This window comes from Oncorhynchus kisutch, linkage group LG22, assembly GCF_002021735.2.
Source record: "Oncorhynchus kisutch isolate 150728-3 linkage group LG22, Okis_V2, whole genome shotgun sequence".
In the NCBI taxonomy this organism is placed as follows: domain Eukaryota; kingdom Metazoa; phylum Chordata; class Actinopteri; order Salmoniformes; family Salmonidae; genus Oncorhynchus; species Oncorhynchus kisutch.
This window is the reverse complement of record NC_034195.2, coordinates 49243151-49256441: the sequence shown is the minus strand read 5'-3', so window position 1 is coordinate 49256441 and position 13291 is coordinate 49243151. Positions and strand designations below refer to the sequence as shown.

Below are 13291 nucleotides of genomic sequence, written 5' to 3'. Positions count from 1 at the left end.
TATCTGAAATGACAAACTGTCACAGTTAACAATCTGTTGGAGAATGGGGAAGGAGCATCTTGTTTGGTGGATGTAGCCATGGAAGTAGGGGCTTTCCAGGGTTAAAACGATTGCGCAAGTAAGCATGGTTTAGCGGTCACTGTCTGCTTCCGAGCATGTTGACACACACACACACACACAAGAGGACTTCCTCTTTCTTCACATCAGAGGTCTTGTTCTCTTCACCAGTGACAGCTGACAAACGGAAATCTCACAGCATCGAGTCAAACATCAAAGCTCTTTATTTTTAATTGAAAAGGAACACAGGTAGCTTCTCACAGATTTTCCCCTCACAATCTTTAATTGGTCTTTCCCTTTTCACTATCCATACAAAGCATTCCAATGATACTTTCCCCCCTCTTTGCACACAGCATAACTTGTGGTTGATTGTGGTGTCAGTTTCGTGCTTCTCTCACCACCAGTTCTCAAGAGAACCCATTCCGAAACCTTTACGTTCCCACCATTAATACAACTCAGTTGCAGTCCAATTCTCTACCCTTCTTTCCAGGCGTGCCTTCATACCCTACACTTGCGCACTCTCCTTCACGGATTTAAAAGGAACGGGCTGGTTTAAAGAATATGTTTGAAACTTCCTTCTGCCGTACTTACACTAATCCAAGACTTTTAAAATGTGAGAGAGTGAACACTTCCTTGTGAAGGAGGGTAGAGAATCGGCACACAAGTTACCGAGCCTTCTCATAACAACATACTCATTTCATCCTTTGTCACCTTTGTCTCCACAACAACACATCAGACAGTTGACTAATATTTGCATGTGGTCTGCACTGTGTACACTACTGAAGATCAACCTCAACACATGGTGCTGCATGGAAAGAGGCTCCAGTCTCAAAATGGCACCCCATAACCCGATATAGTGTAACTACTTTTGACCAGGGCACATAGGGCTCTGAACCCCCCCCCCCCCCAAAAAAAAACATGGAATAGGCTGTCATTTGGGACACAGAGAAACGTCTCAACAAAGCCAGCACAGGCCTTTTTAATAGTAACGAAGGACACACTGACCAACCCTGTAGAAATAATGACTTATCAAATCAAGTGGTTAATAAATTCCAGTTCCAAGCAACATATATTCTTATTCTAAGAGCTAAAACAGTGCTATTTTGTATAAAAAAAGAGTTAGTCATTTTAACATGTATATTAAAAAAAAGTTTTTTAAAAAAGTGTAAAATCCTAATTCTCATAATCGCTGTAAACCATTTTTAGTCAATTTGGTTGACAAATATCATTCCCCTGTAAAGTAAACCAATACCTTTTTTTCTCCTGAAATTTACAGAACTCTTCAATTTCATTGGTTTGCAGTGCACAGACTGGACGGATGTGATTGGACGGTTTTGACATAGCTTACTACATGGTCGTCATGGTACATCACTGCTATTGTCAGACATACTCTTTTATGCAAAATCACTACTTGACAGACAGGTGTCATGGAAATTCACAAACAAGTAGCCTACACATTAATATCACAAGTAAGAAGTCCAACATAACACCATAGAAGAAGAAGACACAGTAAAAATACAAATGAATGAAGGTGTAGACATCCCACGAGGCTCCGTGGACTCTTCCGTTCTCCTAAACCCCGGTCTCTTTCCTCCTGCGCTGCGTACCACGGCGCCACTCTCTTTTGATTTTACTTGAAGAACCAGACGCGGGGAGTGTCTCTGTGCCTTTACACCCAAGGATTGGCTCACCGACCTGGTGCCAGACGTTCTCATCTGCCCCTTCCCCCACCATATCAGACATGGACACCACAGAAGAACGACGCTTGGCCCTGGTCATGGTTGTAGCCTCATTGTGCTGATGTCTGAGTGGCGCCCTCTGCTGTTGAGGTTGAGCGTCGATGGCGCTACGGAGACAGTTGAGCCACTGCTGCTTGTGGAAGACGTCGTTGACCTGCAGAGTGTGAGACTGGCCGTGGGTCGGGTCCAGGGAGGTCACGCGGAACACGTTCTTAGCTGGAGGACAGCAAGAGAAGGAGAAAAAAAATGATGATATAAAACTGTTGTTCATAGTAAAACACATCCACATATAATACCTCCTAAAGCACAACTGGAAGAAACTGCACATCTCCTAGGTCTCAGTATCTGTCCCAATAGGATCATGAACCCAGTAAAATATAGGTGGTGTTAACGACACACAGGATATTGTGTCAGCAACACACAGGATATTGTGTCAGCAACTCATAAACTGGGCATTTAATCCTGAGATCTACTTGTCCAACGCATTTTTGAAAAAGAACACAAGGAATTGAAGAAAGTCTAATTGAAACAATTGAGCCCCAGACCATAACTCCTCACCTTTCTCCCCCTGGCTGAAGGCCCCTCTGAATGACCCTCCCATGCGTACATCTCCATCCTGCAGGTCCTCCAGAGCCAGGTCTCTGATGGGGAGGGGCTGACGGTACACCTGGTAGCAGCTCCGCTCGTGACGTGTCACCGGCCTCGTCAGCACCAGCAGCTCAGAGAACAGGAACACGTGCAGTTTCTACACAACACAGAGTTATCACAAAACGCCCGGTACTGTAAAGCACTGTGACAACTACTAATGTAAAACACGCTTTATAAATACATTTGATTCATCAACTTTACACGGAGAAGAAAAACAGAAAGCCTGGATGCATGTTAGTTGGAGGGGGCATAAAGCCATACAGAACAGGTTATATTGCTGTACAGCGTGTCTGAACAATGCTCACCGAGCCACTCTTGTTGCGTAGCTCTCCGTGACACAACAAGGTCTTGCAGTTGTCGATGAGCGGGTCTCTCTGCCTGTCGTCCAGATACTCCAGCTTATTAATGTAGTACTGACTCTCTGACTCTCCTTTCCTCATGTTGATGTCAGACAGCACACCCTGGATGATGGATATCTGGAATCACAGTGTTACACTTCAGTCAATTCAACTCTTAATACATGTAGAATTCTATTAGCATGTATGGCTGTGCCATTTGTAACTCTTATGATGTGTCTGATAACTGTGTGACGATGTGAGCGGCGTAGGGTAGTGTGGGTGCTCTCTACAAACCGCCTTCTCCAGACAGGGAACGTCAGGGTGATCTGGTGGTGTATGTCTCAGTATCTCTCTCAGCAGTAGGGGATATTTCACCAGCCGGCTCCTGGGTATATCCAGGAAGCTCCACAGGTCCAGCTTCCTACTGAAGGGAGACTCCAGGCAGCGCTGCAGGAAGTCCTGCACCTTCCGGTCCTGCTTCTTCTGGTCCAACAGGGCCTTGGCAGCCAGCTGGTTACTGCAATAGTCTCTGTACGCATTCAGACCTGGCAACTAGAGGACGACAGGGGGGTGATGAAGACACATTCTCTTTCTCACCCCCCCCCCCCCCCCCCCCACAAAACATTAAGAAATGAAAGAAAAGGAGTTTCATCCCTGTACGCATTCAGACAAGGAAAACTTGGAAGAGAAGAAGACAAGTGTCATTTTCAGATCATGGAAACATGTCTGCTTTTTAAGTCAAAGAGAAGAAGATGATGATCCAAGATGGCAGCTGACTCCTCTCTCTCTCTAAAGACGGGGAGAAGAAGGTCAAAGATGGCATCTGTGGATGAAGGCAACATGGGGGGGGCGAGAGCATGAAGCTGGGACTACATTTCATAAATAAACAAAACACATTCATTCTAAATATTGGCGATGCGAGAAAGATTTTACATTTCAAGTTTATTTGCAAAGTGTAATTAATACATTGGAAATCTTACTCACCCGAGCTCTCGCGATAAAAAAAATAGCCAGAAAGAAATATACAAATACACAGATAAATACCATAAACTCAATACACAAGAGAGGAGGCACCTACCCAGTCCACGACGATCTGTCCAATCTGACCAACTGTTCCATTAGGACCAGTGCCCTTTGCAAGCTTATCCAACAAGTCTGTAGCAAGGAGAAACACACGAACGAAACCATCAGCCCTCTATTTGAAGAGGATTTTTTTCTTCTTCAAATAGTCTTGTCGTAGTCACTGGTTAAGTAGCCACCAAAGGGCGTATTGGGGTTACTAAACCAGTAGCCACCAGAGGGCGTATTGGGGGTTACTAAACCAGTAGCCACCAGAGGGCATAATGGGGGTTACTAAACCAGTAGCCACCAGAGGGCATATTGGGGGTTACTAAACCAGTAGCCACCAGAGGGCGTATTGGGGGGGTTACTAAACCAATAGCCACCAGAGGGCGTATTGGGGGGTTACTAAACCAGTAGCCACCAGAGGGCATATTGGGGGTTACTAAACCAGTAGCCACCAACTCTCAAATAAAGAGTTGGCAGCACTTTTGACACTAATGCTTAGAGCTGGGGTCAATTCCATTTCAATTTAGGAAGTAAACTCCAATTCTTGAATCTAAAATGTAATTAAAATGAACTGGAATTGACCCCCATCCCTGTTGAGGCTAGTAGTGAATATGATGAAGACCTAGTACCTTCATGAAGTGGAATGTACGAATATGAAGAAGACCTAGTACCTTCATGAAGTGGAATGTATGACTATGACGAAGACCTAGTACCTTCATGAAGTAGAATGTATGACTATGACGAAGACCTAGTACCTTCATGAAGTAGAATGTATGACTATGACGAAGACCTAGTACCTTCATGAAGTAGAATGTATGACTATGATGAAGACCTAGTACCTTCATGAAGTGGAATGTAAGAATCCAGATCTCCAAATATATGAGTTAGCTCCTCCTCTGTCATGATGGAAAGCTTCAGCATGGGATCATGATATGCCTGTTGAACAAGAAATGAAAGCTAAGGTCAATCAGCTTCATGAGGGGAAGAGACAAACTTGTTAATTTAATCATTTATTATACCTTTCGTGCCATTTGGAGGTCTTCAATAAGGTCTTGTTCTCCTCTGGATAGCTCATGAATGGCCTAGAGAGAACATTATGTTGTCAATAAGACTTGCCACTTCTGAATTCATCATTTATTCCATACCAGACAAAGAGTACATATCGAACTCAGACACAAACAGCTAACTATGACATCAATCCCCTTACTACATACTAGGGCTGGGCGACACAGCCTAAAAATCATATCGGTTTATTTTGTTGCTGTTAGCTGTACGTGGTGTGGGCGGCGGGGGCTTGGTGTGTTTGTAAATGGGAAGGTGCACACAGCACAGGAGCGAGAACGACAAGGCAACATGAGAACAAGCAGACAAACACTAAAAAACATTTATGTTTAAATAAAAACGTGATTCTTGCAATACAGGCATTTGGAATATTATAGCTAAATGATCAATTAGAATATAGATAATTATCTATATATAGATAATTAAGCAATAATGCCAGAGGGGGTGTGGTATATGGCCAATATACCACGGTTAAGGGCTGTTCTTATGCATTACTCAACGCGGAGTTCCCTGACACAGCCCTTAGCTGTGGTATATTGGTCATATATCACATACCCCAGGAGGTGTCTTATTGCCATTATAAACTGGTTATCAACATAATTAGAGCAGTACAAATAAATGTTGTCATATCCGTGGTATAAGGTCTGATATACCATGGCTTTCAACCAATCAGAATTCAGGGCTCAAACCACCCAGTTTATAATAAAGCAATAAGGCATGCTATATTGTGATTACATTATGCTTGGCACAACGCATTATCTATAAAACTCATTGAACTATGATGATAACGTATGCTACAGTTGTATGTTACCTCCTGTCTCTTAATCTCTTTGGTGGAGAAGGTGCTCTTCTGGTGAACGTCCAGTGTTTCAGACCACAGAGTGCTGTTTCTACGTTTGGGAGGTGTTGGGCCCGCTGCCTTACTGCACGACTTCAGGGACGTCCCCGGCGACTTGCTGTCACCCCGCAGTGACATGTTCTGAGGACACGAGTAATAATTTAGACACGCCAGAGTCTGGTCTCGGGCTTCTCTGTCCGTGCCACTCTGTCCATGCCACTACTGTCAATCTCCTTCTCTATAACTTCCTGCTGTTCATTAAACAAAATCCACACAACAACAAAAATGATCTGCTACCAGGTCAAGTGCCATTGGCTTCTGTCTGGACTTATGACAGCATGATATATACCATACCTGGATGGTTTGACCAAAGCGTCGGACGGCTCCATTCTTGGAAGGGGAGATCAGGTTAGCCAGAGATGACACCCGGCTCAGTGGCCGCACACGCTTGTTACTGGGCTCCTGCAATACAGAGGAGTGAAATCATTGTTACGGAGAGCAATCTGAATACACACCCAGGGGATATAACTAACGACCCTATCGATTTGCTTTACTCCACTTCTCATAGATATAGAGATAGATATAGATATATATAGATATATCTATCTATCTCTATATATATATATATATCTATATCTATAGATATAGATATATATAGATATATATCTATATCTATATCTATAGATATAGATATATCTATAGATATAGATATAGATATAGATAGATATAGATATATATAGATATAGATATATATAGATATAGATATAGATAGATATAGATAGATATAGATAGATATAGATAGATATAGATAGATATAGATAGATATATATATATATATATATGTGACCTATATATATATATATATCTATATATCTATATCCTATATATATATCTATATCCTATATATATATATATATATATATCTATATCCTATATATATATATATCCTATATCTATATATATATATATATCTATATCCTATATATATATCTATATCCTATATATATATCTATATCTATATATCTATATCCTATATATATATATCTATATATCTATATATAGATATAGATATAGATATATATATATATATCTATATATATCTATATATATAGATATAGATATAGATATAGATATATATATATATCTATATCTATATATCTATATAGATATATAGATATATATATAGGATATAGATATATAGATATATATATAGGATATAGATATATATATAGGATATAGATATATATATATATAGATAGGATATAGATATATATATAGGATATAGATATATATATATATAGATATAGGATATATATATATATAGGATATAGATAGATATATATATATATAGGATATAGATATATATATATAGGATATAGATATATAGATATATATATATATATAGGTCACATACACATGGTGAGCAGATGTTATTGTGAGTGTAGCAAAATGCTTGTGCCAAAAGTAAGAAATAATACATAAAATATTAAAACACAGCAAAGTTTCCTAAGGACTAGAAGTGAGGCATTCCTCTCTGTCAACTTACTTTGAGGTCAAAACTGGACAGACTGACGGTGTCATCATCCTCCTTTTTCTCTTTGCGTTTTCTCTTCTGTAAAGATGGTACCAGAGAAGGCTTAGACTACAGTCAGTGATGCTCACAAGGCCGTTAGAGGGGGAGGCTGGATATAGCCTACTGGCATGCTGTATATACATATATCACATTGGGGGGCAGGATATAGCCTACTGGCATGCTGTACATACATATATCACATGGGGGGGACGGGGACGTGTGATGCAAGTGTATTAATCCTCAGAAATCTTGTAACATTTGGTGGAGCCTTGGCTTACTACTTTGAGGTCAAAGCTGGACAGACTGACAGTGTCATCATCCTTGGGCTCTTTATGTTTCCTCTTCTGTGGGAAAGATAAACACGTATACAGAATGAGTGTGTTGCTAACCTTCACAAGATTTAAAAATGTGAATATACAGTACCTTGCAAAAGTACTCAGACCTCCTTGAATTACCTCACATTTTATTGTGTTACAAAGTGGAATTTACAATGGATTGAATCATATTTTTTTGTTGACGATCTACACAAAATACTCAAATGTCAAAATGAAAGAAAAATAATAAAAGATTAATACAAATATAGTAGTTGAATAAGTATTCAGCTCCCTGAGTCAAACACCTTTAGCATTGATTAAAGTTGCGAGTCTTCTGGGTAAGTCTCTAAGAGCTTTATACACCTGGATTGTGCAATATTTATCCATTATTTTTTCCAAAATTCTTCAAGCTCTGTTGGGGATCATGGCTATTCAGCAATTTCCTAAACTCGCTCATGATTTTCAAGCAGATTTAAGTCAAAGCTGTAATTTGGCCACTCAAAAACATTGTCTTCTTTGTAAGCAACTCCAGTGTAGATTTGGCCTTGTGTTGTAGTTCATTGTCCTGCTGAAAGGTGATTTCCTCTCCCAGTGTCTGGTGGAATGCAGACTGTAGCAGGTTTCTTCTAGGATTTAGTCTTTGCTTAGTCCCACCTAACTTCTCTTTATACCAAAAAAGTATATTCCTTTGCTGTTTTTTTCCTCCCTGCATATTTTAGAATATTTTTATTTTTCTAGTATATTTGTATTCTTCTTTTCACTCTGTTTTTTAGGTAATTATTGTGAGTCACTACAGTTTTCTCCCATCACAACCATTGAACTCTGTAGCCGGTTTAAAAATCACCAATGGCCTCATGGTAACTAAATCTCTCAGCAGTTTCATTCCTGTCCTGAAGCTCAGTTCAGGACAACTGTATCTTTGATGTGTCTGGGTGGTTTAATACATAATCCACAGCATAATTATTAACTTGACTACACGTAAAGAGATATTCAATGTCTGATGAGTTATTGTTACCTAGCAATCACTGCCCTTATTTATGAGGCTTTCAAAAAGCTCCCTGGTCTTTGAAGTTGAATCTGTGCTTGAAATACTTGACTGAGGAACCTTACAGATGTTGTATGTATGGGGGGGGGGGGGGTTAGTCATTCAAAAATCATGTCAGTCCCTATTATTTCACACAGAGTGAATCTATGTGATTTGTGTGGTTTGTTAAGCCACATTTTACTCCTTACACTTAGGCTTGTCTAAACAAAGAGACATAATACTTTTTACAAGGCACTGTACATTTCACATTGAAATAAATCAAGTAATTATTTTTGTACTGTGTTAAAAGTTTATTGACTGACTTCGTAGTAATTGAGAAAGACAGAGATAGATGCTGGATTGATGTTGGCGTTACATTAGTTTAGTACTACTCACCAGACTGAAGTCCCATGGTGTTCCTGGAGTCAGAAAGGTGAAGGAACTCCCTCGGCACAGTGGAGGTCTACAGTGAGAGAAAGGAAATAAGGCAGAAATAAAACACTATTTGAGATATTCATACTGTATCTCAACCCAAATGCCCCTACCTAGGGCGTATGGAATCTGACTCTTTGACAAATCAGACACACACACACAAATCATACTTTTGGTGTTAAGTGTAGACTTGCATGTTGATTTCGTCCACCCACACCAGACACGACCAGGACAAGCATGTTGAAATATCAAAACGATCTCTTAAACTATATTAAATTGGAGGACAGGTCGAAAAGCAGTTAAAAATGTATTGCAATGTAGCTTGCAAACCGCCATATAAAGTCCAAAGAAAATGGAGTCTGGAGGAGGAAAGTGACTAAAAACCTACTCGGTTTACCCGTTTATCTGTGGATTAATTATCGGAGTATTTTCTATATTACAGGAGAAATTAGCTAGCAACAGCAAGCGAGCTACACTGCCATAAAAGTTTAATGCTTTTTGACCTGTCCCAAAATTAATATATTTGGTTCAGAGTTTGTTTTGACATTTCAACCTGGGTGTCCTGATCGCGTCTGGTGTGGGTGGACAAAAATCAACATGCGATGGTGGTCTCGTCAGTATGTTTGAGGCAAAGCATACAACTTTCCTGAAAAGGTGTTCTAGATAAACCTACAACACCGATATAGAAGAACAATGTTATCTTTTGATGGACTCTTTCCTCAGGAGATTGATAGTAAGTTCAGCATCAGATGCCTCTAAAGGGCTGTGGGGTGGTCCACAGATGTACTGCTATGGACGTAGTTAGCTAGCTAACTATTTTAGGCAAATTTGAGACTATTCAAACTTCACATTTTGTTTTGTCTAAATAAAAAAATCTAACGAAACTAGTTAGCTACATAAACGTTACTAGTTAGTATAGCCAATACATGTTAACTTAGCTAACTAACTACTCTAACGTTAACTTACTAGAGTGCAAATCCAGAAATATAGTTAACGATTTGTTTGAGGCTAATTTACTAGAAAATGTCAGAGCACATGACCCATACGTTAAAACCAAGGGACCCTAGCTTGATACGTTTGGCTAACTAGCCACAGTAACATGAAGGCCAACCTAAATCCATATTTTATTGATTGAACCATTATGAAATGGATTTATCATGTGATGTGATAAACTTTAGGTTCCAAATCTGGCTAGCAAATCGGGCTAATCTTGAATATTATTTTTTTAGTCTAGAAACACACATTTAATGTATCAAGATTACCCATCGCTTCTTACTTTTTGGAGTTGTTGACAGTGGCGGGGGAGGTTTCCGAGTTGACCGTGGACGTTCTCTTCAAGGAAATCCTTCGTCTCTTCGGCTCGTCTTCCACAGATAATTCGCCCACCTCTGACTCCTCCATTTTAGAGGTTGGGTGTAGTAGGAAGCTAGCTAATATCGCTAATTCAAAACAATGGAAATTGCAACGATGGATGAAAGAAAGAAAGAAATCTGTAGTAAATCGATCAATCCAACCAAAAGTGACGGCGGAAGTTTGAATATGGCGGAATATCACAAATCGGCCAATGAGGGAAAAGCTTGAGGATTTCGAGTGGGAGGAGTTAATTTACTGAAAAGAATATTGAGGAAACGCACGTTGGCGGTCTCTCAGTAAATTCACTTCAGTGAGAAGCATGGCCGGATTAAGCATGGCCGGATTAAGTGATCAATGCGGCTGTTAGCAAAAAAATTGGGAGTTGTTGAGAATTGATTTTATTATATTGGTTCTCTCTATTCAGCAAAAGGCATTTGCTTTCCAAACTGTACGTTTTTCCCGCGATTGTATTTTGAAATTGACAACACCAACCAACTATAGAAATATAATCCATAGATGGCGGTTCCCATTCAAATCAGGACCGGCATCCATTTGCTTGAGTACCCATTAGTTTAGCAGTCAAATTGCCAGGGTAAGAGGTTACAAATCCTTTCTATGGAGTATATGTCTGTGGCCACAATGCAACAAACTATATTTTGCTTGCATGCTGCACAAACTCTTTTCCGACTGTAGGCATCCTGGTAACTGCCCAAATAAAGGAAACAGAGATACAGTGTTATGGTGTGGGGTGCATTTTTATGGAATGGTTTAGGTCCACTTGTACAATCTATGCCAAGCAGTGGTGACCCATTATTCAAGGCAGGTGGGGCAGGGCTTGCCTGTTTTACATGTTATGTTGGCATTTATACGTGTCACATATCAGTTTGCGTTAATAAAGCTGCATACAAACATTCTCTTTTTTGTTTTCTAGAGTAAGGCAGCTCCAAAATGCAGGTGTTTCAGCCTAGCTCAGTGCTTTCTGTGGTGGTGGGGCAAGGCAGCAGAAAATATGGTGCTCTGTGATTGGCTCAGTGTTCTGTCACTCATGGGGACACAACGTCACCGCCAAGTCTAAGACAAAAGTTACGAAATTCTAGCCACTTGGGTGCTGCCATAGAGTTACATTAGAAGTGTCTTTCCAAGAAGTCTCAAGGTCATTGGCCACAGATAAAATGACGTCAAATCACGTTATATGTACAGTAGCTTTGATTGGACTGACCATGTCAACCAACTTTCAAAATCTTGGCTAGCAGTCATTATGAATCAAGTCAACAATCTACTGGCAAACCCTTTTTAATCCTTAACATATGAAGAGAAATGATAGATAAAATGTATCGATGCTCATAGGCCATTAGACATAAACAACAAGTTGGAAATCGCAAATTCGACAATGAGTGGTTTGGAAGGAATCAGTGACAGTGGCTAACTGTCCAGTTTGAGTGTTTGTTGCAGCTCGAATTCTGTCGCTGTACATTTCAAAAGTGCTGAACAAATAGTTATATGACTATGTCCGTCCTAGCTCGCTCATTAATGTCTTAATCAAAATTACGGATTGCCTCTTATCCGCTTGTCGTCCCCTTTATGCCTTAGTCCGTACATCTCAAATGACAGTAGAAACCACATTTGTTTAAGCAAGTCAGCCATATCAGCTATGTTTTTAAAGGCAGTAAATGAGGCTGAATGAACTGTTTCACTGCCAGACAAGGCTCCGCTGATAGCCAGGTGTAGCAGTGGTAAGGTGTTGGGACTCTGCTGTTGGGACAGCTTTATGTCGGCCCTAACAGTTTGTGGGCACCGTTTGTCACCGATATAGTGAAATGAATGTATTTTTTTGTGTTGTGTGATGACTTTGCTGGCATGCATCCCAACTAGGGTTGCACATTTTGGGAAATATTTAGAGGTGGAAACTTTACGTGGGAATTAACGGGAATATATGGGAATTAACGGGAATTAACGGAAATATATGCAAATTGATATTAATACCATTTAAATGTAGATGTCTTTTGCATTTGATTTATGTACCATATCATATGGAAACAGAAACATAAACCTTTTACCTTATCATAAGTAGACATAATTACAAATGATTAAATCCTTCCAATAGATATATAAAAAAAACATCTTAGTTACGAATTTAACTTTAATTAAATGAGTTGACTCTTCACATGGGATGATTTCACTGAACAACAAAAGAAAGGGAATATTGAATGACCCTCAATGATCCATCGCATCTCCCAAAATCATTTTCAACATACATCTGTAAAATGATAGTCTAGAAACTAAAGCTTTGGTTGTCTTCATCTCAGGTTTCCATTGTCTTCTCCCTGGACCTCCTCAATGACCACCTCTTGAACATCAGACTCTGAGGCCTCATCTTCATTGTCACTTTCCAACCTTGTTGAGAATGGCTCGTTGTGTGATTCAAAAAGCCTCAAAATTGCCAGGTTGGCCGCCAATTTTTCAACCCTTGTATTGGTCAGCCTGTTGCGTACTTTGGTGTGTGTGTTCCCAAACAAGGACCAGTTGCGCTCTGAGGCGACTGATGTTGGTTGGATTTGGAGGATGATGGAGGCAACAGGGGAAAGAGCCTCAGATCCACAAAGTTCCTTCCACCAGGTGGCTGATGAGATATATTGGCACAACTGCCATATTGCATCTCCAACCCAAAGCCCTTGCTTGGAAGTGTACTTCGCCAGACTGCCAAGAACCTTGCCCACATCCAGGCCAAGGTGGCGAGACACGGTAGTGATGACACCATAGGCCTTGTTGATCTCTGCACCAGGTTCACTGTTATAAGGTAACTTTTTGATGAATTTAAGCAAAATTCCCCAAATTTACCAGGCTT

The 13291-nt window shown here is 40.1% G+C and overlaps 1 protein-coding gene across 1 annotated transcript; it reads right to left on the bottom strand.

Moving 5' to 3' along the window:
- Positions 1–261: 261 nt before the first annotated feature.
- LOC109867319 (neuroepithelial cell-transforming gene 1 protein) lies at positions 262–10799 on the bottom strand. The gene is made up of 13 exons (XM_020456419.2): positions 10370–10799; positions 9058–9124; positions 7602–7667; positions 7297–7362; positions 6105–6212; positions 5724–5891; positions 4870–4932; positions 4690–4786; positions 3861–3937; positions 3077–3334; positions 2750–2920; positions 2355–2541; positions 262–2012 (listed from the first exon to the last, which is right to left on the bottom strand). The coding sequence occupies exons 1-13, from the start codon at positions 10492–10494 to the stop codon at positions 1630–1632; spliced, it is 1836 nt and encodes a 611-aa protein (XP_020312008.1). The 5' UTR covers positions 10495–10799; the 3' UTR covers positions 262–1629.
- Between the last annotated feature and the right edge of the window lie 2492 nt (positions 10800–13291).

Excerpts from the sequence above, each read along its gene's own strand:
- LOC109867319 (XM_020456419.2), bottom strand. The coding sequence starts at position 10,494 with ATGGAGGAGTCAGAGGTGGGCGAATTATCTGTGGAAGACGAGCCGAAG. Across the intron at positions 4,787-4,869 it reads ACCTCCAAATGGCACGAAAG|GCATATCATGATCCCATGCT; the intron begins GTATAATAAATG and ends CTTGTTCAACAG. Across the intron at positions 3,938-4,689 it reads TTACATTCCACTTCATGAAG|ACTTGTTGGATAAGCTTGCA; the intron begins GTACTAGGTCTT and ends TCCTTGCTACAG.